The 24,615-nt window shown below is 47.8% G+C and overlaps 1 protein-coding gene and 1 non-coding gene across 3 annotated transcripts; one reads left to right on the forward strand and one right to left on the reverse strand.

The window, feature by feature from the left end:
- Positions 1 to 680: 680 nt before the first annotated feature.
- Trim26 (tripartite motif containing 26) lies at positions 681 to 23,329 on the reverse strand. 2 transcript variants are annotated; one of them, XM_052744072.1, is made up of 10 exons: positions 23,204 to 23,329; positions 22,902 to 23,011; positions 9,017 to 9,515; positions 8,822 to 8,917; positions 7,506 to 7,736; positions 5,813 to 5,830; positions 4,143 to 4,165; positions 3,608 to 3,723; positions 3,157 to 3,189; positions 681 to 2,831 (listed from the first exon to the last, which is right to left on the reverse strand). In XM_052744072.1, the coding sequence occupies exons 3-10, from the start codon at positions 9,452 to 9,454 to the stop codon at positions 2,149 to 2,151; spliced, it is 1,638 nt and encodes a 545-aa protein (XP_052600032.1). In that variant the 5' UTR covers positions 9,455 to 9,515; positions 22,902 to 23,011; positions 23,204 to 23,329; the 3' UTR covers positions 681 to 2,148. The 2 variants fall into 2 exon arrangements, with proteins under 2 accessions (XP_052600032.1, XP_052600033.1); XM_052744073.1 differs by lacking the exon at positions 5,813 to 5,830.
- LOC128115116 (small nucleolar RNA SNORA51) lies at positions 18,064 to 18,197 on the forward strand. Its single transcript, XR_008220009.1, has one exon. It is a non-coding gene; the product is annotated as a small nucleolar RNA SNORA51 (small nucleolar RNA).
- Positions 23,330 to 24,615: the final 1,286 nt, after the last annotated feature.

Below are 24,615 nucleotides of genomic sequence, written 5' to 3' on the forward strand. Positions count from 1 at the left end.
GGTGGGTGGGCGTTCAAACATGCCACTCATCGTGGAATGTGCTAGTACATGGAGTAAGGATATAGATAAGATTTCCAACTCTCCCAACCCCCTGTAAAACAGAAACAGGCCACTGGGAAAGATCATGAAGCAGAGTGCCCCATGGGAATTTTGAACCGGAGTTAAAGGCAGTAAAGCAATCTTCTGACATTTTGAAGGAAAACTATTTTGAAGACTCTTATAGCCAACCCCTTAAGTGTACAAGTGAGATAAACACTTCTAGATACTGAAGATTAAAAAAAAATTGACTTCCACACTCAGCTCAGGAAGTTATCAGATAATGTGTGACCAATTGGGAGAGGAAACACAGGGTCCAGAAACAGGGTCATGGGTTGGGGATGTAGCTGAGGGGCATGTTTGCCTAGGATGCATGAGACCTGGGTGCAGTCACCAGCATAAACTAGGCATAGTGGGCACCGACCTGAAATCTCAGAATTTGGAAGGTAGAGGCCGGAAGTTTAAGGCCAGCCACATAATGAGACTGAGGCTAGCCCCGGCTACAGGCCTCAGGGGCAAATCCAGAACCCCCAGTCTGATGACAAAAGGGGGTCTAACAAGGATCACAAGGGATCAATCGATGACTCGGGTTCAAGGTCACTTCAGAGGCATCAAGATAAAAGGAGACAGCACCGATGACTGTCTTGAGATTGCTGATCACTAAAAAGAACTTGTAGTTTATTAGTAATAAAGACACAGGAAATGAATTAAAGGAGAAGGAAGAGAAAAATGATGATTAATTCCAGGAAAAACAAAAGGTGGTGAGGGAGCCACTGTGTATGTACTAGTGACTCAGGCATCGTGTGATATATACAAAGTGTTCAGTCTTGAGACAGTGTGGTGACTCTAAGGCCACCAAAATCCAGAGTCTGGGAGCAGCCTCTCAAGAGCAAAGAAGAGCTTAACACCTGGACAGGCAGAAGAAATGTGGAATGTTTAAGGATAAGAAGAGGGGCATCATTTTGGCTAAGCAGGAGCTGGTGTTCAACTGTGGGCACTGGGTGACTGGACAGAGGGGCTGGTGCTGGGTCAACAGAGAGACACTGCAGGGCCTCTCCTCACAGTAAGACCTGGGGTGGGAGTTTTCCAGATTCCTCAGGACTGTCTTCCCTTCTCCAATCCATATCCTAAGAAAGTGATTCTGGACATTCCATGATGCCAAGAGCAGAGGCCTAAAGCTGTCCTGGAGACACTTGCTGGAGACTCTGAAGCAGGGGTAGTTCTGATCTCCTGGGCCTCAGTGTTTTCAGACCCACTAATCAAGAGCAAGATGTTGGAATTGTTTTAAAATCTCCCTTCACAAGGTCTACTCTGCAGAGGTAATCTATTGACCACAGCTCCTGCCTGAGTCACAGTACCTGGATGCTTTTGGAGATACAGATGGCCCTGGGGAGTCCCACCCCTTCTTCAGCTCTGGGTTTGGAGGCCATGAGCTTTGCTAATGGCACCAGGAGATGATTTCACCAACACTTCAGGACACAAACTTACACAGCCTTGGATGTTGACTATGTTCAATCCTGCTTCTTCAGATATTTAACTCTGGTGGGGTAGGAAAAGTGAGTTTAAGAAGCCAGGGAAGGTAGGCAACAGAGTGGTTTTTGGGCAAGAGGAACCTCAAATTTGAGGACAGCCAAATGGCTTCAAATATCACTGATGGTCTCTTTCAATACCTGTGAGCACTGAACAACAACTGAACGAGAAATGATGCTGCTGCTGCTGCTGCTGCTGCTGCTGCTGCTGCTGCTGCTGCTGCTGCCCCTACTCAACAGAGAACACAGAGCCAAGACAAACGGGTTCTCAGGAAGGAGGGAGTCATCCCAGAGGAAATGGGCAGGAGAGTGAGAAGTTCAAACAAGAAAAACAGATGAAGTGACACACTGAGAGAGATCCTGGCCATGACTGTGAGGAGATGGGTGCCATATGGATGTGAATGTCCCTCCTCTCTCCTCCTCCTGGTGCTCTGACCAAGAATGTTCATCCATCACACAGTCTTGGGATCCCAGAGAAAGGAAGTTTCCATGGGTACGGTCCAGGCAACCCTTCTTCATCTCAGAGTCCTCGAATCTCAGAGAACTGAAGATTCTGTAGTGTGGCCCAGGCAGTTTCTGGAATTCAGGGTCTCAACAGGAGGCGTGTTCCTGGCCACTTGAGCCACAGGAAGGGAACCAGGCGCCGGCTGAAGGTGGTCGTGAAGGTATAGATGAGTTCCTGTGACTCTGCATTGGTGAATGTCACAGTGCCCCCTTCATAATCCAGGGCAATGCCCACTCTCCGGGGCCGCAGCACTGGGAAGAGCTGGGCCTCGGGGCTCGTGTTGGCCCAGATGCCTGAGGAGGAGAGCCGAAGGGCCCACACACCATCCTCTGGTCGCAGGGAGAGGTCCCCTTTCCTCTTCACAGAGTCTTTGGCCACTCCCACCATGCAGCTTTCCAGAACTTCCTCCTCCTCTTCCTCTTCTTCCTCCTCTTCCTCCCCTAGTGATTCCTCATCCTCATCCGTTTCCCAGTCTTCATATCCATCCCCATAGCCAGCCTCCTCATCTTCTTCCTCCTCTTCCCCTTCTTCTTCCTCCTCCCCCTCTTCCTCATCCTCTGACCAGCCTTCTCGTTCCAACTCCACTTCCCAGTATACCTTGCCCCAGGTGAAGCCCTTGCTGCCCAACACCCCCGGCTCACAGTCAAACTGCTGGGGGTGCAGGCAGTCACTCTGGTACTGGCTGGTATAGGTCACACACTTCCAGTCCTCTGAAAGCTGCAGGTACCCGCTGGCCGACTGTGGGTCCAGGGTGACACTGACTGTGGGACAAGGGAGGAAGTAACAGTGTCAATGGCAGGCTGGGAAGAGGCAGCCAGTCTCTACTGTGCAGGGCTGTCTCACTGCACAGTCCAGAGTGCTATCTACATCACAGTCTCTGTGAACTGTGTCCTCTGGGGGTACTCAGCACACACAGCACAGGTCTGGGCAAGATGATCTCTGGCCTTGGGCTACCACTGCTGTTTGCTTGAAAGGACCATGTGGTCAGGTAGATGAGGACTAGAAGTGTAGTCAGAAATGTAAGGGGTGGGGCCACCTTTGGGCAATACCAGTGAGGATTCCACGGGGGTTGTTTTGTTTACTCACCTGTCTTATACTCCAAGTCTCTAAGCAGCTTGCCTAAGGATGAAAAAGAAGACAGAACTGAGCTTCAGACCAGCAAACTCATGAACCCATTTCTTTTTTTTTTTTTTTTTTTTTGTTTTGTTTTGTTTTTCGAGACAGGGTTTCTCTGTGTAGCTTTGCGCCTTTTTCCTGGAACTCATTTGGTAGCCCAGGCTGGCCTCGAACTCACAGAGATCCGCCTGGCTCTGCCTCCCGAGTGCTGGGATTAAAGGCGTGCGCCACCACCGCCCGGCATGAACCCATTTCTTACTTGGCATTAATTATGAGACAAGGCTCTACTGGAGATCCCAAGGAGAAAAGATACAGAAGCTACAGCTCCTTGGAAGGATGAGATGGGAGAAGATGAGAAGCCAGGAAACCTTCACATGTGGTCCAGCCTGACCTCCAGCCTGGTGCTGTCCCCAGTGCTTACCCTGGAACTGCCTCAGGCCTCGCTGCAGAGAGAGAAGTTTATCTGAGAATTCTCCTGCCTTTCTTTTAACCATGTGAGGGATGGCTTTCCCAATCCAGAACTTCTTCCGTGGGTACCTGAAAACATGATGGACACAACAGCCTGTCATTTGGCTCTTGTGCTTTTCTGCCAGTGTTCATGACAACTATAAAGTGAGCAGGAAAGGTTTGATTATCCTTAATCAAGAGACAGAAAAACTGGCCAAAGACAAAATGAGGACATAAGACCACCAGCAGATCCCACAAGTGAGCATTCTGTCTACCAAGCCAGGCTCTGACTCCCCCACTGTGCTTCAGGTGAAGACAGTGAGGCCAGTTGGACTTCAGAGATCATGCTGGGAGAGAACAGCCTCTAATCCCCAAAGATTGCTCTTTCTTAAAAGCCATGGGATGAGACACGGGCCACCTTGCCTTTGGCTTCCTATCACTCCCCATCATTTACACAGACCATGGCCACATAAGTGGGGAGAGGAACAACAAGCAAATGAAACTCTTACCTGTTGGCAAAGTCCTTGGTATCCTGGCAAAGGAAGAAAACACAGGCACCAAAGTGAATTAAGTAAAACTGCATCCGTAAGTCAGTACCACAGAACAGACAGGCACACAACAGCAAACACAACACACATGGCTTCCTCCCCAGGGAACTGACAGTCTGGTGGGGCTCGAAAACAAGCAATGGGCTGGAGCGACGGCTCAGTGGCTAAGCCATCTCACTGGATGCTCTTCCAGAGGACCCAGGTTCAAGTCCCAGCACTCACATGGCAGGTCACTACCAGCAGTAACTCCAATTCCAGAGAACCTCATGCCTTCTTTTGGCTTCCATAGGCACCAAGCATACAAGTGGTGAACAAACACACATCCATGTACAAACAACATAATATAAAATAAATAAGATAAAATGGACAAACAACGTAATGTAAGGGCAGAAGTAAGCAGCAGTGGCAAGTGACCTGGCCTCTCCAAGGAGACACTTAGCTAAGGTTTGAAGAACGATAAAGTTCTAGCTGAGTGCAGACTGGTAAGAAATGGGAAAGGCCTTAGAGAGGAGGCAGGGCCAGAGCACACCAGGCAGGATGGGGTGATGGTGGTGAATTTTATTCTATGCACAGTGGGATAAAAGGCAACTATCTCTCAGCACCCATTTTCCCTCCTCTCCACTTTTAAATGTGTGTGTGTGTGTGTGTGTGTGTGTGTGTGTGTGTGTGCGCGCGCACTATATCACAATGTATGTGGAGGTCAAAGGACAACTGTGGGAGTTGGTTCTCTCCTTCCACCATGTGGGTTCTGTGGATTAAACTCAGGTGACCAGGCTTGGTAGCAGGTGTCTTTCCCTGCTAAGTCATGTTACCTGCCTTCCCCTTCTTTATAATGCTAAACTCCTTAAGTTCTGGCCTGATAAGTGTCCAGTCAAGAAACTACATTTCCCATATTCCCTACAATCAAGTCTGGTCATGTGACTGAGTTCCAATGGGATGCAGGGGTGAAAAGACCAAGACTTCTCACTCTTTGTCCTTTAAAAAATAAAATTGCTTTCTAGTTCCTTTCTTTTCGTTGGCTGAATTCTGAACACAGTGATGAATCCAGCTCAAATTGCAGGGCTGAGAACAATATCCCCAAGACTAGATGGTCAGCTAGAAATAAACCAGCTCTTGGATGACTTTATGGATATCTCTAGACCCACACCTTTGAACTGCTGCAAAGACAGAAAAGGAATTTCTTCTCTAAATGAGTATTGAGCAGAAACTAGCAGAAACCCTAGGTGACTAGTCACTTGGCTGCTCCCTGGCAAACGGTTGTAGGAGGCAATGGGAACAGGGGAGGTCACCCTGGTGGCTGCTGTGGAACAGGGAGCTGGAGATGGCAGCAGGGGCACAAGAGAGAAGCTGAGCATCCCATGACTGTTTTAGAGCGACTCAAGTGGATGTGCTGGCCAAGGGTCACTACAGATTGGCACCTTGTGCAGGAGGAAGGCAGCGGAAGGACAGAGAGGCTTGGAACATCTTGTGAGATGATGCTCTGGTGAGTCTGAGAGCCCCCGAGAGTTCTCGTGTTGACTGATTTTCATCTTCCTTTCACTTATTCCACAAACCTTTGCTAAGTGATTCCTTGTGCCAGGCAAGCACTGATCTAGAGGTTTGAAGTAGCAATAAAGAAGACAAATCCCTACCTGTGTAGAGCAGGCATCCTAGCAGAGGGAAGCAGACAAGAGAGGGGGAAAAAATCAACATAAAAATATATAACATCATACCCTGTTAGTGACAGGTGCTACGGGAGTCAGAGGGTGAAGGGGGATGGGCAGAGGGGCAGGCTGGCTTCTGAGAGAGGTACAATATGGAAAACAAAGGCAATCCTCAAATAGTGGCTGTTAAGGACTGTTCCAGAAGGTTCAGGAGCTTTGCTCCAGGAAACCCAAATACAGACAAAGTCTGCTAACACCAGCATTTTGTGCCGTGGCTTTAAACAGATACCCCTATTTTCTCTCATCAGCACACCCCACCATGGGAGCTTCAGGGGCAGAGTCCTGATGTTCAGACTGGGGCTTCTGCATTGTAGCTCCTCCCAGGGTGGATCAGGGGAAAATGCTCTCTAGACAGACACATTAATGACAAACCCCAGTACTCTCAGCTACACCACTCCCAACTCCTATCTACACATCTACACACGGAAGGGCTGCTGGGAGTCTGATGTGCTCCTTGAAGGCTAAGAAAGAGTGGGAAAGGGAAAGGAGACAAGTGACCTAGAGTCTGATAAAGAAATCTAGAGAAGAGGCGATGCCCAGAGCAGCGCAAGGAGACAGGAGGGCAGGGGACAAAAGAGAAGAGTACAAAGCCTGGGAGCAGGATACCAGGCTTGAGCTGGACCTCATTCCTCACCTGCCCCATGGCCTGGACCAGCCAGTCCTCTTACATGTGGACCAGCCTGCTACAAAGAGAGGCCTCCTGTTTATGCAGGCTGTGCTAGGGACTGGCATCACCATCCCCGCCCCCCACGGCTACTCATGTGCCCTGCCACTGGCCTGGAACCCCATTTCCTAGAGACCTTTGTGTGTCCTCTGCTGGCAGAAACATGCATTACCTCAAACCGCAGAGTCAGAGGAAATTAGTACAGCCCTCTTCCCAGCTTATCAGGGAAGGATGGAAAGAAGTCCAGCCCTCACCCTTAAGCCCTTTCAGGGTGGTGATTCCCCTGGAAAGTCCTAAGAGGAAGAGGTGTATCAGTGGAACCTGACAGTCTGCCCTCCCTTCGTGTCCGGAGGCACCGCTCATACCTGTCAATCTGTTTTCTAGGATGATGCTCCGATGTCCAGAAGGAACCTCCCAGCTACCTTCCTTCTCCTCCTGCCCTCCCCTTCCACACACTTGGGATCCTGACAGCCACAGTGCAGCCTTTCCTCAGTCACCTTCTTCACCTCCAGAACCATGTAAGGCACCTGCCAAGTCAGTACCTGCCTTAGCCACATCTGTAATCCCAGCACTCGGAAGGCAGAGACAGGAGGACTGCCTTTAATTTGAGGACAGGTAGTATGGCACAGTCAGGCTCTCTCAAAAACAACAAACACCTGCTTTGTAACAGGGAGGGCTTGATGGAGGTCTCGTGGTGTGGAAGGAGGATGGTAACAAACACCTTCAGCTCTATGGCACTTTAAACATTTTCAGACACTTTTGTAGATGATGATTATTTTTCTAAAGTGATTTCATGTCAGTGTTTAAGCTTATGTGGAACAGACAAGGGAGATAAAACTGCCATGCCCATTTATTTATTTTAGACAGTAAAACCGAGGACCCAGGAGGAGGAATTTCTTCAAAAGCCTGAGTGGCAGAGTGGGCACTACACTGTCCCTCACTGGCCCGGCCTCTCACCTGCATCAGCTCTGCGGCGGGCTGCCGTGCCTTGCCTTCCAGCTCGGAGATGACCAGAGTCAACCGGCCAAGCTCACTGACGCCCCGGGTCTTGAACTTCTCCCTGCCCTCAGTGAGGAGCTGCTCCAGGGTGGACAGCTGGTCTAGCAGGTGCTGTTCCCGCTTCTTCAGAAACTGGTGTCCCTGCTTAAATTCCGCCACAATGTACTGTCTCTGCTCCTGCAGCTTCGTCTGTAAGGGCAGAGGGTGTGCGTGTGAGAGAGACACCTCTAGGATCTGGGGCCCACTCAATACTCTGGTGACTCTTGCTTGTGAATCCTAGTCCTTGAGGTAGGAAGTCACTGGGGTGCTCCTGCTCCACCCTCTTCTCCTTGAGACCTGTCAATCAGTCTATTCCCTTCACTGCTCTCAAAGCCAACCCTGCTGGGCTGCTCTGTCACCATCTGTTCTAGGTGACCAGTATGTCTTGGAGCAAAAGGTACCCGATGTGTCCCATTAAGGGCGCTTCACCCTTCTAGATATTATCCATGTATTGCCTCTTTCAGGAAGCTCTGCTCGAGGGATAAAGTCCAAGCTTGACCACTCCCCGTTCCAGCACCCCGACTACTCTGTACACAGTAAGTGCACCCTATCCCTTCCATGTGGGCCTGTGCCCTCTCTCCACGGTAAGGCTGGAATGTGAGTACTCAGGGACCAAGTCCTCTCTTGTAGGCTGGAGTCTGCCTGAGTCCTCAGTCCCTCCTGGAAGTGAGGGCATTCAAGCACACCAGGACCTAGAGGTACTTTGGGATCTTGAGCTCTCTCTAGCTTTACTCTGTCTCTTTCAAAGCCTGACTACACACTGCTAGGCCTGACCCCAGAATCCCTCCTCTGCCCATTTTCCCAACACACATACTCCCCAAGAACTGTACCCACCTTATCAGCTGTCCCTGTCTAATCAAGAGCACACAACGTGCTACCAGTCTTCTGTACTGCCCATAGTAGGCCTGAGTCTCACTAGACAGCCTCAATCAGAGCTGCTCGGGCCTTCCTTATCCCCTTCCTCTTGGTCTCTACCCTGAAGTTAGCGACACCCTCCCAAGCACCCCCATCTGCCCTCTCCTCAGGAAATCACATATTCTCTCACTCTTAGAAAGAGAAGACAAAGCCAGGTTCCTCAATTCCTGTAGGGACAGGGCAGGCCAAACTGCCCTATCTTTGGGTAAGCCCCAGGTGGCCTGAAGCCAGGCTGGCACTTCATACCTCCAAGAAACACTTCCACCTGCCTGGTCCCCCCCTGGAGCACACATCACCTCTCAACCACGACTTCCACGTACCAGCGCAGCCAGAATATCAGCCTCTCCCTTGGCCTGAAAGCCCTGAATTTTTTCTTTGTCCCTCCTTAGGGTGTTCAGGTGGTTCAGGATTTTTTCCTGGGGAAAGACAAGCAGTGGAGAGACATGAGTGTCCTGAGCTGTGGCAGGAGGAACACGAGACAGAACCTTCCCTCTCAGGCCTGAGGGGGGACTCACCCTGTGAGGCAGGGCGGCCTTCTCCACCAGGACCGCAGTGTGGGGCCTGTGCTCCCGGGACTCCCGGCACATCACACACAGAAGCTTGCCGTCATCCTCGCAGTAGTAGTGCAGCTTCTCCTGGTGCCGCTCACACAACTTCACGTCCTGGGGCTCTCGGGCCAGCTCTCCCGGCTGCCTGCCACTGTCCACCTTCATCCGCTCGATGTTCTCTACCAGACTGGCTAGCTGCCACACGGGCCGGATGTTCTCCTTCTTAAAGGGCTTCTTGCAGAGCGGACAGACTGGTCGGTTCCCAGATATGGGGCGGATATCACCTGTGCAGCTGCGGCAGAAGACGTGGCCACAGTCGATGGTCACTGGGTCCCGCAGATAATCCAGGCAGATGGAGCAGGTCACCTCCTCCTCCAGGCTCCTCAAGGGGGCTGATGCTGCCATTGCACCCTTAGCTTGGGGGTCTCTGTTCCCTGGCAGGGTTTTTCTTCCTCAGAGATCAGACCTGGAATCAAGAGCAGGCTCAGTAAAAGGAGAAGAGCGGCACCCTGCCCAAGACTGTTCAAGCTGAGATCACAGAGGAGCCAGGAAGGGAGGAATCTTCTGTGGCTGTTCTGGGCTGTGCAGGCATGGTCCTTCTGGGGACACAGAAACTCACCCTTCACAGCTTTGACCCTCTTCCTGCCTCTGTCCGTGACAACAGAAAAGTCATTGGAGTATTTTCAGCCTCAATTTATCCATCCATAAAATGGAAAGAGAGAGAGAGAGGCCTACAGGGGATTCAAATCAAGTGATTTAAAAGAATTCTGTTGGGGCTGGAGAGATGGCTAGAGGTTAAGAGCACCGACTGCTCTTCCAGAGGTCCTGAGTTCAATTCCCAGCACCCACATGGTGGCTCACAACCATCTGTAATGGCACCCTCTTCTGTGTACATAATAAATAAATAAATCTTAAAAAAAAAAAAAAGAATTCTGTTGGAAACACTGAGCATAGGCCTGGTTCATAGGAGGAAGTTGGGGAGAGAACCCAGACTCCTGGCTCCTCAGTCCCCTGGATCTAAGAACTGAAACTAAAAGTGGCACCGAGAGTGCAGGGTCCTGGCCACCCTGCTGGGCAGGGAAGGTGGCTCTGCTATGGATGCACGGAGGTGACCATGCAGGTTTTGCAATGCCAGGACAGCAGCACTATCACTGACAGGTACAATGGGAGAGCTCGGTAGACTCTGCTAACAGAGAGGGTAAATACACAGACATAAAATGCAGCCCATATGGCCCAAGGAGAATACAATATTGATTCCCTAAGGATCTGGTGTGGTGACATCTATAGAAGTGCTCTGCAGGGGACAGCACTATACAAACATGAGGAATTATACTGCTGAGCATATGAACCAAAACACCCTTGGGTTTAGACCTGTGTGACTTTGAAAAAAATGTAATGAATAAAAAATGTGTATATGCCAACTTGAAATGAAATTCAACTGGCAAATGGCAAATGAAGATGTATCAAGTCCCCAGAATGTTAGCAGAAATGTTCAGGGTGTCTGATCTAATCCCTTGGTTTGCTCCTGAGGAAAAGGGTTGATGCAGTGTTCTCAGTTTAACACACTGCAGAGGCCTGACAATGGGGAGGAGGTGGAGCTGTGGGGCTCCTGTGGACAGAAGCCCTTTCTGGCCACCTGTGGGATGCCCTGGAAGTTTAAAGGCCAGGCCAGTTCTGCGTTGTTTTCGTTCGTTTGCTAGAGAGAAGAGGGTAGCTCTAAGGACAGAATTTACAATTTCTTATGAAGAGCTCAGCTACAAGTCCTTTTTCACATAAACTATGACGCCTTCACCACTAGAAACGCACATTAAACCAGATCATGCTGGGTCCAATGGGTCTTTAGATCTCTTCAAGCTGAATAAAAACTACTATGTACATTAGAGTTAACACTGCAGGGCTTACAGAAGATTACTGGGTAATCGCTGGAGAAGGGTTAACAGAACTAGATACTGAGGCATAGCAAGACAGCACCTGATTAGTATTCTGTTTAGAATTAGTAAGGCCCCCCTTGGGGCTCAAGGAAGGGGGAGAAAATATAAGCATTCTGCAACTGCCACTGTAACAACACAAATGTCACCAACAAATGTCAAGGCCATTAGGTGAAAGGTTTGGGGCAGTCCCCACAATGCCACAGTGAATTATTTCCTGATGCCTCGATCTGGGAGCGATCCAGCGGTCACCTTAACCAAGCAACCAAAACGAGCCATCACTAAACAGAAACAATCCGGCACTGGTTTCCTGATAAGTTAAGCAGCATCACCTGGGGCTGGAGAGATGCCTCAGCAGTTAAGAGCACTTACTGCTCTTCCAGAGGTCCCAGGTTCGATATTCCTAGCACCCATATGGCAGCTCACAGCTGTCTATAGCTCCAGCTCCAGGGAATGTGACAACTTGCCTCTCCAGACATATGGTACACCAACAAAATGCAGGCAAAATACCACACACATAAAAAGAAATAAAGTTAAACAAAAACAAACACTATCATCTATGATGTTTTCTTGCCAAAAATATTTGACTTGACTGACCTTAATCAAGCCTTTAGATTTAACTTCCAGTTTATGGAAAACATATGCAATTTTTAAAAACACTGTGCTAAGTTATCCCAGAGAAGGTGCCAATGGCACCAAGTTAAACCACACCGTGGGGAACAGAGAGACAACCCAGAACTGGGGCCCCTGCAGAACAGCCCGTCTTTTTAACATTGAGACGGCTTGGAGGTAAAGGCAACCGCGGCCAAGACTGAAAAGTTAACTTGAGTTTGATCCCTAGGATCTACATGGTAGAAGGAAAGAACCAATTCCTGCAAGTTGTACGTACACACACACACACACACACACACACACACACACACACACACACGCACACACAGAGCAATAAAACTAAAAAAGATCACAATAATAACAAGCAAGCACAAAAGATAAATCCAGCTTGGATTATGGCTTCAAAAGGTAGTTATAACAATCCTTCAGGGACTATCAAGAAAAATAAATGGAAATAATCTTAGTGGCATTTACTGAAACTATATGAAAACCTCTGCTTTTTAGCAATGGATGTTACAATATTTAGAGCTTCATAACTACAATTTACATCAAAATGGTTTCACAAAACTATACAAAAAAAAATTGGAGGAAACAAAGGTTATGGTTTTCTGTTGCATTAAAAAGCTCTGTAACCATTAGAATTGTTGAAACCAGATTACCGAAAACCTAATGCTCTGCTGAACTAATGTGGGGTCAGAACAACCAAAGCCCATGCTGACTGTTCAGGGTCTTTTGTTTCTAGGTCACCATAACCTGACAGTCCAACCCCACTGACTGGCTACAAAGACTCCTCTTCATGCTATATGTAAGACCAGAGGTACAAACTCAAACCTTGAATAATCCAGGCTCAAAGTTCAGGTTCTAGAATCCAATAACCAGGTGACCGATAATTTCAGGGCAATGGAATCTGCCATTTATATGTGCTATTTCACACTCAGGATACTCTTCTGAGGAAACTGAGGCTTGGCCCTGTTAACCACAATGCCAAAGGGCATAGGGCTGGGAAGCAGCCCCAGTGCCAAAACTTTGGTCTGATCCACTCCACTTCCTGACCCCAGCACACTGTGGAAAGGGCCCGAGAGCAGCTCAGGAAAGGGGCGTGTGTTCTTCGGATGTGGCTGAAAGCACCCTAGCCTTCACTACAAGCTGGCTCCAGCATTCCTGTTAGACAGCACTTCTTGCTTTTCGGTGGTAGAAGGAGCTCAAGCTTGCAGAATTAAGAGAAAAATGCTGGGGTGGGGGCGGAAAGCAGACAACACCCGTTCCCATACCTATTCTGTCAGGCCAAACGCAAACTGCCCTCCACAAAATCTCGTGTTTTGTTTGATGAGGCGGACTCTCGGTAGTAAGTAGCTCAGGCTGGCCTTGAATGCTCTATCCTCCTGCTTTCGCCTCCTGAGTATTGGGACTACAGGTGTGTGCCTCTGCTGGGATTCTAAAAAAACTTTCCCAGGTACCACAATCCCCCATTTTATCATATATACTTGACCTTGTTCTCTCTGATCATCTCCACAGGTTTCTACAATAAGATACAAACATTATGCTCCCCTCCATTCCTGGCTGCAGGTAGACAGAAACCATAGAAAGACAGAGCCACAAAAATCCTAAGTGAGCAGTCCACGTCTTGTTTTTTATTGGCAATCTGACACAACCTATAGTCACCTGGAAGATGGAACCTCAATTGGAGAATCGCCTAAATAAGACATGTGGGCATGTCTGTGAGGAACTATCTTACTGTTTACTGCCACTGTGGGCAATCCTATCCCTAGGCAGGGAGTCTTGGGCTGTACAGCTGAGCATAATTAAGTGAGCTAGTAAGTAGTGTTCCTTTAAATTCTTACTTTCTTGTACGGATGTACTGACTTCCTTCTGTGATGGACTGTGACCTGGAAATGTAAGCTGAAATAGATTCTTTCCTCAAGTTGATGTGGTCAGAATGTTTTATCATAGCAGCAGAAAAGCAAATTAGAATAGTTCACCACCACTCCCTTTACTGAAATGAGTGTTCTGAACCCACGGAGGGCTATTGCATATTACCTTGTACCTGGTCATACACCCCTGCTCCTGGAGCAGCAGATCTCTAGCCCCTCCAGTAAGCCAGAAACCAGCTACAATTCCACAGAAGCAGGGAGATGCTATGAACAAGGCCTGCAGTATCCTGACACTGAGAGAGAGCTGGGGATGCTCTCTATGCATTGCTGAGTCCCGCTCTGTCCCTTACGAAGTTGAGGCTCTCATAAATACCTAAGCTGCAACACACTGGCGGGTGGGGAGGGTGACACTGTGACTTCTGGAAACACAGTGGATCCTGGGCATGATTCTTGGCTGTGAGAATCACTGTGAGCTGCAAACACTCTGAAGAAGTGTCACTGTGAAGGTTCGCACCTCTGAGGCAGACACTTGTGCTACCACCAGCCCAGGTCAAAGAGGGATGCATCCAAGCTCTGGCCCCATACTTTTTCACAGCCACTCTGCTCTAGGTGTTAAATCCTCCTCCTACACCTGTGATTTCTTCTGCCCCACATCTACCACCTTACTTCCTGCCTCCTCAAACTCTTACAAGCCAGAGAGAGATCCTAGAAGACAATGAATCCCCAGGGTGTGGACTCTAGTGCCCAGCGAGGCAAGTAGAGGGGCCTAGTTTGCAGTCTGACCCTGAGGGTTCTTTCAGTTGCCCTTGCATCTCCTCAAACAGGTTCCTGGGCCTCCCAGCAGGAGCCCCTTCTTCCTGTCATCCCAGAACACTTAGCCTAAGGCTCCATGTCCTGTGAGACTCCCCACTTAACAGGGTGCAGGTTAAGACCCATTTCTCAATCTAAATTAAGTAAATTCTTCCAGAAGTAAACTTCAGCTAGCTATCTCTAACAAACCTGGAGAGGCTAGACTTCAGGGCAAAAAGCAAGTGATCTGGCTATGTGAACTTGAGCAATGGCCACACCCCTGCTGGCTACCGAATGTGATGTACTCCAATATTACAGCCCTACTTATGGCTATGGGCTGGGTGCCAGGCTGAACTGGGAATCCTGGTGACCATGGTCCCACAGCCCAAACAATGGTGTTTTGAGAACAGTGTAAGGCACTCATAACACCAGGGCAAGGCTTTGACCAGGTTCACTACAGTGGAAACTCCCACAGGGCTCAGACGCAGCTGCCAGCTGAGAGGTCAACGAGACAAGGCTTTAAAATACCCAGTTCTACAACTGACCTCTTGTGTGCCCTGACTTAGGAGAAAGCTGCAAGTATTTTGTGTTTGTGATTGGAAATTTGTCTCCCATCTCTTGCCTATGACATTCCCCAAAGCCGTCTGTGCTCTGTACCAATACTTATAAAAGGAACCCTTTATCATCGAGGAGTGTCAATACATACCCCATCAACTGGATCTCTGGAGATCAGCCAGGTTTTGGTTAAAAAACAAAAAACTGACAAAAAAACAAAAAACCCCAAAAAACTCCCAAGGTGATTCGAATGTGTGTCAGTGATGGGAACTCTTGCCTAATCATTAATTACAAGTGGAAAAGTGAAGTTAGAGCCTTGGCTTGGTCTACCAGATGGCAGAGATGATGAGAGACACTTCTCAGTCTGGAGGTCCTTCCACCTTCCACTGCTGCTCTTTATGGCCTGGAAAGTGGACATCCCAGGGAGTCATGTGGAGGAAGAGGCTGGAAGACTGAAGAATCAGACAGCCCAGAGGGAAAGGGTGGTGGGGTGGTGAGCTGGGCATTATAAACACAAGTGTGGATAGGATGGGACACAGGGGCTGATCAGAGGACAGAGAAGTAGAAACAGATTAAAAGAGCTGGCCACACTAAGAATTCTGGAATCTACCGGAGTGTGGTAGCATACACCTGTCACCCCAGCACTCGGGAGGCTTAAGCGGGAGGACTGGCACATATTCAAGGTTACCCTGGGTTACACAGCAGGACCCTATCTCCAAACAGTAACAAAAACGACTCCCTGCACTCCCACTCTCCTCCCCTGGCCTTGTACTCACTGTTCCCTCAGGCCCAGCTCAGCCACATAAAGAATTCTGAATTTCATCCGAGCACTCGTGGGAAACCACGGAGGGTTTAAGCATGATTTATCGAGTGCTCACTGTTTCAGGAACTGAGGTAACCTGGGGAACAAGAGGCATCTTGTTCTGAACTGCCATCTAGAACTGCCATCTCTCCAGTGACTGCAGCAGTAAGACTCAACATCAGGGACTCTAAACCTAGAAGGGCTTCTCTTAAACCTCTCTCCTCTGCTGGCACTGCTCTAGTTACGATGGCCGTCTTCCTTTTTGCCCCTCAAACATACCCAGCTTAGTATAAGTGCCAGTGTGCTCATGGTTAAAGCCCCCAAAATGGCTTTCTGGCACCCCAGAGATAAAGTCAAGCTCTTTCCCCTCCTTTTCTCTGAGAGCCTGCAGTTAACCCAGGCCTAGTGTCTCCAGCTCACTTCCTGCTACTCCCGCCTTCAACGCCATCTCAATCGGAAGTGAAACTGAGCCCCTCAGGCCCTGGGGTCCTGACCTCTTCCCTGTCTCACCACTTTCCTTTCCACTTTGACTCCTTTCCCTGCTGGAGTTCTCAGCGAACACCATCCCCTCTGGCAACTCCTGACCACACCAGAACAGCTCTAGGTCTCTATCATCAGTTCAGGTATACGAGGTTCATTCTAGGAGGGTTCAGGAACTAGGTGAGAAAATAATGGTGATAACTGCTCTCTCCCTTTTCTTTCACTTTGGACTACGCATCCATAAGCAATGTGTGTCCCCCTCCCACATACGCCCTGGTTTTCCATTTCAAAGAATGGAATCACAATTGGAGACAGTCCATTCTGTTTACACTAACATGGCAGTGAGGTTCACTCTTGGGACTGTGCTGATTTTGCTCATTTTCACTGCTGTTCTGTGACTATAATTTTTTACTGTTTCTACTTCTGATGGCCATCTGGGTTATTTACAGTTTGGACCATTACGAACACCACCCCTATAACCCTACATGTACACACAGGCACATGGCCATACTCTCGATTTTACTAGAAAGGTCCAAGACACACCAACACCTGGTACCGATACCTTTACAGATTTAGCTGAGTTGGTGGATAGGAAACAGAATCTCATCGTGTGTGCATAACATGAAAAGAGACACAACATGAAAACAAACAGCAAGAGAGAAATAGTTACAGAGCAAGGAATTTGAAAGCGGGGAAAGATATTGTGCCCTTTGATCTACTAGCAAACGTGGTTTAAAGTTTACCCTCTGGTGATCGGAGGGGCCTACGACCTTCCATTCTTTTTTTCCTGTAGTAACTTTCTCCCCAGTTCATTTCTGGGGAGTCCGTGCTTAGGGTGGAGCTCTCCCTCAGTTCCAGGGTGAAGCAAAAATATCAGTCTTAGGTATATTAATAGCCCACACCCTTTGGTTCAGGGGAAAAACACAAGTCCATTGCAAGTCACAAGGAGACCTAGCTGGGAGAGGGGAAAAATTCTTGTTTTCTCAGGAACTTGCAAGACGTAAAGTCATTTGGCTTTCAGCTCCTACAGCAATCATCCTGCTGTGCAGACCACTAATCTCTCGATAAGTAAGTCAATCCAGGGAAATGAAGGGGAAAAAGCATTATCTTGACAGCACTATGTAAATCCTGTGCCCAAAGCTAGCCCTACCCTTAAACCTGTTAGTCCCATGAGCCAATATATCCTATTTCTGCTCTACCAGCTTGGACTTGTCCGTCATCTGCTTTGTTTTGTTTTTAAGGGGTGGAGGACCTAACTGATACCAAGAGGAAGTTGCTGGGCTGAAATACACAAACAATTTATTAAAAAAAGCACCAGTCAATTGACTGAGACAGGTGAGCACAACCTCTAGAACACAGCAGGCCTCCAGCCTGCTCTGGGACATCACAGCTCTTCCTGTGGCTCCTAGAATTCTGAGTAGGGAACCCAAGCTTCATCTTCTATCATCCTCTGCAGTTTTCAATCAAAGCCTGTACCAAAGAGTCCTAGTTAGCCACTTGGATTTTCACCCAGCCTCAGCTACACTGTTGTGAAGTACAAAGCTAGAGTTTTGACTTTCCTGGACTTCCATACTGTCATGAAGAAACAAAGGTGTGGATTATGGAGCCATTCACAAAACAAACTGAAAGTAAGGTTCAGCAGGTATACCAGCATATTTAATGTATAAAGTCATTGTTATTATTAGCAGCAACCAAAGCAGAATAAAGATGGCTGAAATCATTGGAGCAGAAATTTGGGGAGGAGAGGTGTGTTTACTTTTCACAAATTGGTTATCAGGCAGGAAAGAGCCAGCTTTGTAGTGGGAGTTTGTTGTTGTAGAACAAGGTTTTGTCTGTTCCATTGTAGCCTCAAACTTGCTATGTAGTCAAGGCTAATATTACACTCCTGATTCTTCTTTCTCTAACTCTCAAGTGAGGGGATTCCAAATGGGTGCCACCATACCCAGCTAAACCAGTGTTTCTGAAATTACACATGATGGCTTCCTCATAGTTAACGACAGGTTGCTTTCCTATTCTGTCTGTATAGAAAGAGAAGGCAGAGTAAATCTATCCCATGTACACCTCAGTCCAGGCTACTGTGCCTAGTCTGTATTGTGAATGGGGAGACCTTGGAGTGTAGGGATCACAACAGAAGGTATGGCACAGTGGCACACAACTTTAATCCCAGCGAGGTGGTGTTAGGGGGTAAAGGCAGGTGCAGCTCTGAGTTCCAAGCCAGCTTGGTCTATGTAAGTGTTCTAGGCTAGCCAGGGATCTAGTGAGACCCTGTCTCAAAAATAAATAAACACAAATGGAGCCAGTGAACTCAGAGTCCACCCATAGGTAAGTATGATGAGGAAGTTCTGACTATTTATATAGTGTATGGGTGGGTAGGGGGGAGAGCATCTAAGCAAGCTAATAGGGAGTTACTATTTTTCAAAGTTGAGAGACCTATAATATTATATCTTGGCATCACTGATATATGATCAATGTCACATATCAATTAACTGGCAAAATATTCTTCCATGTGGAACATAAACTAAGGATATGTAAAGTAACTGAAGCAACATATTTTATGAGGGGTGATGTATTAGGGTTCTCTAGAGTCACAGAACTATATCTAAAAAGGGATTTATTGGAATCCAGGTTCAGTCCAGCTAATCCAACAATGGCTAGCTGTGAATTGAAAGTCCAAGAATCTAGTAGTTGCTAAATCCCACAAGGCTGGATGTTTGAGCTGGTCTTCTGTATATGCTGGAATCCTGAAGAAGGCTCCAATGACAGTGAAGGAATGGATGTGCTAGCAGGACAAGGGTAAGCAGGCAAAGAGCAAAACCCTCCTTCTTCTATGTCCTTATATAGACTTCCAGCAGAAGGTGTGGCCCAGATTAAGGGTAAGTCTTCCAGCTTTAACATTTGGATTAAAGCCATGTGTCTTCCCACCTCAAGACCCAAATTAAAGGCCTGTATCTTCCTGTCACAAGATCCAGATCAAAAGTGTGTGTCTTCCTACCTTTCAGAGTCCAGACTAGAAGTAGATTAATCCCCTTCAAACCAAAGGACAGCTCAGTGGGTAAAGGCGCCTACTGACCTACACCCACATGATGGTAGGGTGCGAGCTGACACCTGCAAGTTGTTCTCTGACCTTGACACACGCCATGGCACATGTGCCCGTTCACATACTAAATAAACTCCTCTGGGGGAGAGGGGATCTGGCCCAAATTTATACATCCAGCCCTCAATCCTGCTTTGCCTTGCCTAGTTCTCCATAGTCAGCACACAGGGAGAGGCCCTTCACTTCTCATACTCCTCCTCTGTCCTTGTGCATTCTGTTCTCTCAGGCTCAGCTCAGCCTTGAATGAAATTGTTCCCTATCTCTGCTCCTTCTCAGTTAGTTCTGTACTTCTATGATAACTCTATCACACTGCTCTATAATTGATTTTTTTTTGGCAGGGGGTGGGTAGTCTCGCCCAATCAGAATGTGAAAATCAGAGTTATACCTCAACGATCTTTTTAGCTCCAGTAGCTGATCCAAATCATGGAGTCATGTCCATAAAATGTCATTCCCAGATTCTAAGCCCTACTAGCTTCTCTGCTCCCAATTTTCAGGAAACTCTCAGATTCCCACTTTACAATCCTGCTTCGACAGCAAGATCTGAATATTAGCCATCTTCTGCCACAGTCACCCAGATTTTCTCCTACCCACCCCTCTCAGGGAAGGTCAGCATTCCAATATTATTTTAAGATGTATTACATTTGTTTACACCGTGTTGTTTAATGATGCAAAGCTGTGCTGCATTCTTTTATGTGGCATTTGTTTAACTCTGTGAAGCTGTGTTACTGTGCCTGTCTAATAAAGAGCTGAACAGCCAATATTGAGGCAGGAGAAAGGATAGGCAGGGCTGGCAGGTCGAGAGAATAAATAGGAGGAGAAATCTGGATGTAAGAGAAGAAAGAGCAAGAGAACAAAGGACACTAGGGGCCAGCCACACAGCCAGCCACGGAGTAAGAGTAAAAATAAGATATACAGAGGTAAGAAAAGAAAAAATCCCAGAGGCAAAAGGTAGATGGGATAATTTAAAGTTAAAAAAAGCTGGCTAGAAACAAGCCAAGCTGAGGCTGGGCATTTGTAATTAAGAATAAGCCTCTGAGTGTGATTTATTTGGGAGCTGAGTGGCACACCCCACAAAAGAGCAAAAACAAACAACAACAATATTCCATTTCCATCAATGTGGCCAAAGTCTATTTTATCCTAAATGTCAATCTTAAACTAATCCTTTGTTTTCTACACACAACTTCTTCCCATGTATTTTCTATTTTGATCCTGGGCGTGTAAGTAGGATACCACCTCCAGAAGCCTTAACTCAGAAAGTTCCACCTGAGGTTTGCAGAATTCTGTAGTAACAGATCCAGTCTCAGTCCTGCTTGTTATTCTCCTGTAGAAAGTAACAGGTCACCCACTACCCTTGTGCCTTAGTTTCCTTAACTCTTTCTTTTCCCGAGACAAGGTCTCACTATGCACCTTTGGCTGATCTGCCGTTCTCTATGTAGATCAGGGTAGCCTCAACCTCACAGAGACCAACCTTTCTCTGCCTTCCAGGTGCTGAGATTACAGGCAATCACCATTCTGGCTGGTAAGATTCGGTTTCCTTACCTCTTCCTCTTGTTCTTTAAGTTTTAGATTGATTTTGTGTGTACAAGTGTTTTGTCTGCTTGTATGTATTTGCATCACGTGTGCAGTGCCTGCAGAGTTCAGAGGAGGGTATTAGATGGTTATGAGCCACGTGGATGCAGAAAACTGAACCTAGGTCCTCTGAAAACAACAAGTCCAGTGAACCAAGGATCCAACTCTCCAGCCCCGGCTTTCCTTATCTCTTTAACAAGAGAAAATTGTTTGGCTAAGTTTACCAACTAGTTTGAAGTTTGAAGGGTCACATAAATAAAAGTGTTTGAATGCCCAATTAAGAGAGGAGGGACAGAGAGGCAGTCAGCTTCCAACAGTCAAAGCTGCACCAATTTGAGCAACAAAACAAAGTACAACTGGACTATAATCCAATGTCTAAAACCAGTATCTGCAAGTCCATACTAATATAAATAAATGGACGGATAAATTAATGAAGGGGACACATTTCCCATACAGAATAATTTAAAATCCGTACCTCTCTAATTCCTTAGATGAGCAGAGTGACGTCCTTTCAAATAATACTATATGCAAAGGAAGAAAAAACAGTGCAGAACTTGATGCTGCAGAAAACCAACACACACTCAGCTGGGTGAGCAGGTCAGTATCATCATAAATCCTGACAACATGAAATCCTTGCTAAGGTGTCCTGAATATGGTAACCTAATTCCATCCTTTTAACACATAAGCCCAATCTTAAGAGTAAGACATAAAACAGGAGGGTACTATACAAATACAGTTTACATCATAATGCGCCTCGCAGGTCCATGTGAGAAAGGCTTGTTCCTTGCATTGGCACTACTGGAAAACAGTACAAACTTTAAGCAGTGGGGCTCTTCAGGACACTCAGAGAACATCACAGGAGGAGACTGTGAAACTCTGATGTATTCCTCTCTCTCTCTCTCTCTCTCTCTCTCTCTCTCTCTCTCTCTCTCTCTCTCTCTCTCTCTCTCTCGCTTGCTTCCCAGCTATGACAAGAGTGTTCTGTTCCACCGTACACTCCTTATTATGAGCTGCCTCACAGAGGACCAGCTCAACAGGTACCAACGGATCATGGATTAGAACCTCCAAAGCTGTGAGTATCTCTCAGAACTTTGAAAGTTCACACAAAGTCTAAAAACCGTCACAGCCAACCAAACGCAATGCAGTAACTTGGATGAGCATACGGAGGGATAAGTATTTGTGTAAAAAGGAAATGTGAATAAATATACTGTGGACTTTGGCCAATAACAATGTGTAAGATGTTAATGAAAGAGCAATCAGTTTGTGGTTATATAGGAAGTCTACAGATTGTTTTCTCAATGTTTCTGTAGACCTACAACTGTCATAAAAAATAAAGTGTATTAAAAATTACAACCAGGCGTCCTAGCAGATGCCTGTAATCTCTGTGATTTAAGCATTCAAGAGGAAGGATAACATGGGCTGTCCGGCCACTTTCAGGCCATTCTTTGGATACATGGTAATATCCTGTCTCAATAATAATAATAAACAGGTTGCAATTTTAAAACACTAACAAAAGCTTGCTTTTAGAAAAGGTGTTTTGTTGTTTCTTTTTAACTTGGGAGGCATACTCCAGGGATCATGATTTCATCTAACAAAAAGAGGTTCAGGCATGCATGAACACGTCATTCTTCCCTTTTCCGAGGCACACACAAATGGCTGCCCTGTCAAAATCTGGAATGTACTGGAAATGGTTTAAGTGTCTCCTCCCATTCACTCCAAAAAGTTAAATTCATACACTTTTTACCTTCTTTCCTCCCTCCCCTCCCTTTTTTTTTCCTTTTTTGGTCTTTCGAGACAGGGTTTCTCTGTGTAGACCTGGCTATCCTGGAACTCACTCTGTAGACCAGGCTGGCCTTGAACTCAGAGATCCATCTTCCTCTGTCTCTGCCTCCCAAGTGCTGGGATTAAAGGCGTGCACCATCACCATCCTGCTTATACACTTTTTTTTTTTCTAAAGCTAATTAGTTAGTAAATCATCAGGGATAACATAATACACAGCTTCGGGTACAAGTGGCTAAGCTAATTTACTCTGACATAAATTAAATAAATAAATAAATAAATAAATAGATAGATAGATAGATAGATAATTAATAAATAAATAAATAAATAAATAAAAATAAATAAATAAATAAAATAATAAATGGAGACCTGCCTTTGGTCATGCAGGGCTCCAGGCCACCGAAGAACGGAAGAACGTCATCCGGGTTCCACTCACTCCTGGATCTGGGGACTAGCTGAGACAGAAGTAAGTCTGGGCCGGACCTGAAGAGCAATGAACACAGCGAGCTCAGGGCGAGAGGCCCAGAAGCGAGCCGGGGACGCGGCGGGCACGCGAGCTCGCCAACCCGCGCCCAGGCCTGTCCAGCTCCGCCTTGGGCCCGCGGCCGCCTTCGCCGTCCCCACCCGGGTCACGCGGCGGAGCCGCCGTGTCTCACCAGTGCAGGCCGCACTCACCCGCGCCGGGCTCCGGGCCCGCTCACCCGGCTCCGTCAGGCTGCTCGGGGTGTAGCTCCTCAGCTAGCGGCTGGCACCACAGCCTCCCCGCCCAGCAATCTCCCGGCGCTCGGTGCCCTCCGCCGAGATTGCTCTGGGGCCGGCCCTGGGATTGGCTCTTGCCGAACTCTGCCCTCCAATGGGAACTCCAGCCTGCTTGACGTCACTGATCACCGGGCAAATCCCCCAGGCAGCCTCAGTGGAGGTGAAGCGGCCCGGCCCGAGAAAAGGAAAGTGAAATCGAAAGCGGCCGGTGCGTCATGGTAGTCGCCCAGCTGCTGAGGTCGCGCGAGGCCTTGTGTGGGTTAGGGTGCAGGAGCTCCTCGACTTTCGAGACCCCGTTTCTGACTCCCCGGGGCTAGGGGTGGTCGGCGGTCTCTGCAGGGGCTGGGTTTTAGATGGGGTTTCTTTCTTATGGCCTGCCGGTGTCCACGACCAGACCAGACATCAGTCTACCAAGTATCTCCAGGATCCATTTACAAAAATGACCATTTCCAAAGCTCCTACCTAGGATGAGGCACTTACTCGGCAAAAAGCCTTCCACAAAGAGGGTGCTGTTCCCACTGGACAGAACAAAGTACTCACACAAACACACACACGCACACGGACAGAGTGATAGTTCAGCGTGTAAAGGCGCTTGCCGCCAAGTCCGATAACTGGAGTTCGAGTCCCATACGCTACAGGATGGCTAGCGAGAACAGGCTCATTCAAGTTGTGCACTCTAATACGTGCACCCACCCCCTACACTAAAATAAATGTAAAACATTTTAAGATCCTGGCACTAGGGAAACGGAGGAAGAAGAGTTCAAAACCTGCCTGGGCTACCGAGCGAGAATTTGTCTAAAACGGAGAAAAATTACAGAGCCTGCAAAATCCGGTTCTAAGGCCCTCCGCAGGAGCCTTGTGAGCCTGCAGCTCCACAGCCAGGGACTCGACCGCGCCCACTAGGCTGAAGGCTCAGCCAGCGCAGGGCTTTCCGCTCCGCCGGAAATCGGCGACCAGCCCCGCGGAGCAGCTAAGGCTCTGCAGGGTCCCCCGTTCCGCTGCGTCTAAAGAGGTGGCCTAAGCTGCGCACAGCGGGCAGGATGTTTGGAAAGAATGCTTCGAGTTTCCTGTGAGCTGGTGGAGGGGGTGGGGCGCAGCTCTGGCTGCGTGTGCTTTGGGCATCTTAAAATCACTTGCTACCTGTTCTTGTAGTCGGTGGGATTTTTGTTTGTTTGGTTTTGGTTTTTCAAGACAGGGTCTTACTATGTAGCTCTGGCTGTCCTGGAACTCGCTCTGCTAGACCAGGTTGGCCTCGAGCTCAGAGATTTGTCTGTCTCCCTCCGGAGTGCTGGGATTAAAGGCATGCGCTACCACGGCCTGGCTTTTTT

This window comes from Peromyscus californicus, unplaced genomic scaffold, assembly GCF_007827085.1.
Source record: "Peromyscus californicus insignis strain IS unplaced genomic scaffold, ASM782708v3 Scaffold_19__1_contigs__length_69161282, whole genome shotgun sequence".
Classification (NCBI taxonomy): Eukaryota; Metazoa; Chordata; class Mammalia; order Rodentia; family Cricetidae; genus Peromyscus; species Peromyscus californicus.